This window comes from Plasmopara halstedii (assembly GCF_900000015.1).
Source record: "Plasmopara halstedii genome assembly, contig: Scaffold_1343, whole genome shotgun sequence".
Classification (NCBI taxonomy): Eukaryota; Oomycota; class Peronosporomycetes; order Peronosporales; family Peronosporaceae; genus Plasmopara; species Plasmopara halstedii.
This window is the reverse complement of record NW_020188258.1, coordinates 69,982-74,985: the sequence shown is the minus strand read 5'-3', so window position 1 is coordinate 74,985 and position 5,004 is coordinate 69,982. Positions and strand designations below refer to the sequence as shown.

The 5,004-nt window shown below is 41.5% G+C and overlaps 1 protein-coding gene across 1 annotated transcript; it reads left to right on the top strand.

Annotated features, from left to right (window-relative positions):
- Positions 1-1,928: 1,928 nt before the first annotated feature.
- On the top strand, positions 1,929-4,067 carry PHALS_01036 (EF-hand domain pair; the record flags this gene model as incomplete). Its single annotated transcript, XM_024730819.1, has 1 exon — positions 1,929-4,067. The coding sequence occupies one exon, from the start codon at positions 1,929-1,931 to the stop codon at positions 4,065-4,067; it is 2,139 nt and encodes a 712-aa protein (XP_024581058.1).
- Positions 4,068-5,004: the final 937 nt, after the last annotated feature.

Genomic DNA, 5,004 nt, shown 5'->3' with positions numbered 1-5,004 from the left:
ACACCTTACCCCGAGCCATATTAGCGTGTGGTCTAAGTGCGTCAAACACAGCGTCAGCAGCGAGAGAGTTGCTTTGAAGCTGCTGGAATCCCCAACGAGCAAGAGGTGTGAGTTTTTGCACGTGACAAGGTTCAAAGAGAGTTTTTTGTGGCAGCGGCTGCACTTTTTTGGACGAAAGCACTCGCTTAATGATGTTGGGATTCACTTCGAGATATTCAAGCACACGTCGAGTCACGATTGGCGCAGGCAGCAGCTTTTTATTATCGAATGCAAGTGACTCGAATTGAAAATTGTTGTCATTGTTAATACTGGCAGTTGATAAGAGCATATAGCGTGTCGATGAATGCACCAGGAGACCACGACGCAATTTGAGCATGTTATTGTGATATTGCAATAATTGCTCGAAATGAAAAAAACATGAATGAACCACATTAAATACGAGTGTCGTTCTCTTTGTATACTTGACGGTTGCTTATTGGCTGGATGAAATGTTTAAAGTTTTCTATTCGAAGATATGAAACGCGATCCTAAATCAATCACTGGCTGAGAATTCATCGGTTAAATTCGCGTAAAGATTCTGTCATTTTGTAATTATCAACTTCTGGGGAAGACATTGAAGATTTTCTGTGCGATCTTTGAAGCGTGTTGTCGGTGCGAGCGGATGTGAGCGATACAGCTGCTGACTTGAAGAATGTGATCAATGTTGAGAAGCAGAATGATTTGATAAATGTCGATGCTTATATTCTATAGCTCTTTCTAGTGAAGCCGTGCATAGACTCTGGAGTTTCAAAGTCATCACAAGAGGTGTTTTTACGTGTGTCCGCTGGAACGATTCTGTTTTTAAATAAATGCTGACGCTCCCGATCACTTTGGACGTACTTGGATTTTTGATGGCCTACTTGAGCTGTGACAACCATCAAGCTCGTTCTGTTCTTTTGAATCTGAAGCGCATTTGTCTGCATCTGCTTCAACAAAGAACGATCAGTATCGGATGAAAGTGCATGTATCAAGGATGAATAATATGCTGTCCATTTGTCAAGACGTAATATGTCTATCGCTATCAAAGGTTATTGTTGACACACTCCATTGAATCCAATTATCGTCTGTTTTCTTCACCAGGAAGAGCTGCAGGTTGTAGTGCCTACATCTTTCGGATTTCTCTCCTTCTCCTTGATCGCTTTCTTCAACTCATCAACCGTTTCGCTCTCGTCCATTCGCATCGAGGACAGCCTTCGAAGCTCTCGCAGAAGTTCTTCCCCAGGTTGTTGATATCAAAACAAGATGACACAATTTCTATCAAACATCAGGTGATATTCAGTTACATGAAAACTTCGCTAGCTGTTTGCCGAAAAACTCTTCAGCGTATTGTTTACATCTTATGTTTTCTTTAATCTGAAGTTTATATCAATATCAAGTTACCTTTTGTCTCAATGTTTACTAATACAGTGTATGCTTAAAATCACCCTCCGGATTATTTGTAGTTAGTCAAGAGCAATTCGATGATATTAATTGATTTAAAACGACGATAACGATCTCCTTATGTTCTGTAGCTCTGATGAAATACGTGATGTTCTAGATGTACTTTTAGCATTGCTAGCTAGGAAATTTACGTGACTTGCAGACTGAAAACTACTGCCGTTGATAGACATCGGCTCGTCGTCGGTATCCGATAGATTCCCATGAGCGAGATACGATATACCCACCTTTGACGGCATGAAATTGAAGAAGGGCAGATTAGAAGTCAGGGTCATGATTGCTTTGTTCAATCGCACGCATTTTCGTGCCAATTCGTTTAATAGTTGGTTTCAATGCAAATTTGAAGGCTTTTCGACTGTCTTGCTGCTTCTTCATCATTCGTTAAGCTCTTAATAATGAAGTCTGTACTCGTCATGCAGACTCTTTGTCTTAGCCGGTAATTGAATTGGACAATGGTCGGTTTTAAAATCTCTTCGAATTGTTCAGAGGAGACACAATTAGAAACACATGAAAATCTGATAATTATTGTCGAAATGGTTTTGTGTTGGGAATGCCCTGCTTTTTTAATGGCTGTGGCACCATGGTGTCGTGATTGTAAGCGACAGCAAATAGCATGCGTTCGTGTGGCAGTGACAGAGCAGTGGACACCAAATTTTTCTCTGCGCTTTGATTTGGAGGTGCTTGCGACAGAAGAAGATGACAAGACGTCGGTTCTGTATTTGATGCGACTTGTTAATCAGCGTCAGATATTGCGTACTTTGGAGTTCACACTTATTGGCGCTGGATCAACAAAACAACGACCACAAGGGATACGAGAAGATGACGGTATTCTAGACGAAAGGTTGAAATTGTGGCTAGAGGGTGATGGACATATACCGGCACCATCCAAAGAAGATCTAGTGAGATGGTTACTCACCTGGATGGTTCTGGTTCCAGTTGCAGCAGAAGGTGAGAGCAGTAATGATACTGAATGGTATGTGCTATTGTGTGGCGAGAAAGGCTTGGAGGATTGGATTGATGATGAAGAGGAAAATGTGTTTAGCAACGAAGTTTGCGACGCGAGCGATTTCGAACACGTTTGCAGAAATGGTAACGACGTGGATGACGATTGTGAAGATGGGGAGCGTGGAACAGAGAGCGAAGAGGATGATATGCCTCCACCGTACGAAGGCCTTGAAACAAATTGTTTTGAAAAGATACTTTACAAAGGTAGACAGGAATCGGATTTGAAACAAGTACAAGTGAATGCGCGATCAAATGTGCGAAGTAGCAAAGCCATTGATGTTTACGAAAGTTTGAAAGAGACACGCGATCTAGTTGATGAGCAAAGCGTGAAAAGGTCGATATGCAGCAGTAGCCAAGATTTTGTTAAACCTTCAGCAGCATCAATACGAGCTGAACAATACGAAAAGGTAGTTTTCAAACCGACCATTGTCCAATTAAGTTACCGGATTAAGACAGAGAATCTGAATGAAGAGTACTCGGATGATCAGAGATTTTATTATAAAGAACTTGGCACATTGCATCGTAATGTACGAATGATGAAAAAGCAGCAAGACAAAGTCGAAAAGCTTTCAAATTTGCATCGAATCCAATTATTGAACGAATCGGCACGAAAGATGCGTGCGATTGAACAAAGCAATCATAAGGCTCAAGTTGCTCGACGTCTAATTGCAGACGAGCGAGAGTATCGGGATGAGATGAATGTAATTGAAATGCGACTGAAGAAAGCTTCTATCGCACTTAAACGTGACCGAGAGCGTATCAAACGTCACAGTCGTATTGCATTAGTCAATACTACTAAAACTTTGAATGGTACTGTTCAAGTGAAGCCTGCATTACAGAAAGAGATGGAGTCAGCACTTGGAGCTTTGCGTAAAGGTAGCACCGTGTATGATCATGACGGATGCCGACGCAATGTTGAAAGAACAGGTTTAACTGCAAAAGAGAGTGCTTTAAGGAGTGCAATGCGTAAGGTTCGACTTTTAGCTTCGAAGTCTAAAAAGGGTGTTACATCTCGAGATCTTGATCCTCAACGTGATGGAAAATTCAGTCATCGTCAATCCAACAAAATGCTGCGCGATGAGAATCTTTTTGAACAAGTCGAAGACCAGGCCTTGCCGGCTGACGAAAGCTTGACTGTTGACAGAAAGATCCAGGATCTGCTTGGGATCTCTTCTAACCCGAAAACATTTTTCAACGCCAACATATCCGGTCCCGAAATGAGACAAATATTCTCGAAGTACGACCCAAGTAGCTGCGGAATGGTATCGCTAAAGGATTTTCAATTAGTTCTCGATCATCTCGGCGTCAATCACAATGACCCTGATTTAAAGCTGCTCATCTTAAAGTTTCATGCTGTCAAAGACGGGTATATTGATTACAAAAAGTTTCTCGCCCATGTGAATCTATCAGATACCGGCGACGAGCCGACGTCTATCACCGGCAACAGTTTTCAGTCTGCAGATCACATCAATTTGCTAGCTAGCAATGCTCAAAACACATCTCCAAGAACATCTCGTATTTTATCGGAGCTACAGAATATCTCATCCACACAAGCAGAACTTCGTCGTCGTTTTAATATCAATTGATATTATCGAGCTGCTCTTGGTCAAGAGTCTAATTTATCAGTCATTTAAACAGGAGAACAATCGTACAAAGGGTTGTTATCATTGACTTAACATAATCACCAGCGATTACTTACATAACTTTCATTAGCGTGGACAAGATACACTGAATGAAACAGAAACAAAATGTGCAAAGGTTGGCAATATGTTGTTATAAACTTCATATTACATATATCGTAAACACGGAAACGTTATATATCTGCAAGTCTACGAGTTTTTGTTTTGATCTTGTTATTATATCAACTAGGGAAGAATTTCTGCGGGAGCTTCGAAGACTGTCCTCGGTGCGAATGGACGAGAGAGAAACAGTTGATGTCTTGAAGGAAGCGATCAAGGAGGAGATAGGAAAACGAATTGAAGGATGTAGACACTACAAGCTACAGCTCTCCCTGGCGAAGAAGACAGACGATAATTGATTTATTGGGGGCGTGGCAATTGTGACCGTTGCTGGATATAGACCCGTAACGTTCTGAAAGATCGACGACGTTACCCAATCGTGGTTCAGGCTTTTACAATAGATACTGCTCGTTCTTTACAGAGGCAGTATCACATAGATGCGCTCCAAAATCAAGAAAATAACTGAACGGGCTTAAAGGTTATCAGAGTGGGATCAAGAAATCTCCCAAAAATCCAAGTACGTCCACAGTGACCGGGAAGACACTATCACGTCGGTATATGATGACAACCAGAACCGTTCCAAAGCACACACTTGACGAATCTTGTAAGTGATGACTTGAAACACCAGAGTCCATGCGAGAATATAAACAGCACTCAAATTTCACTCGGTCACACAGTGTCACACCTTCAATTGAACCATTTGCCGTCTTACTTGTTCGCAAGAAAGAGCTGTAGGATGTGATATCGACATGCATCAAATCGTTCTCCTTCTCATCATTAATTG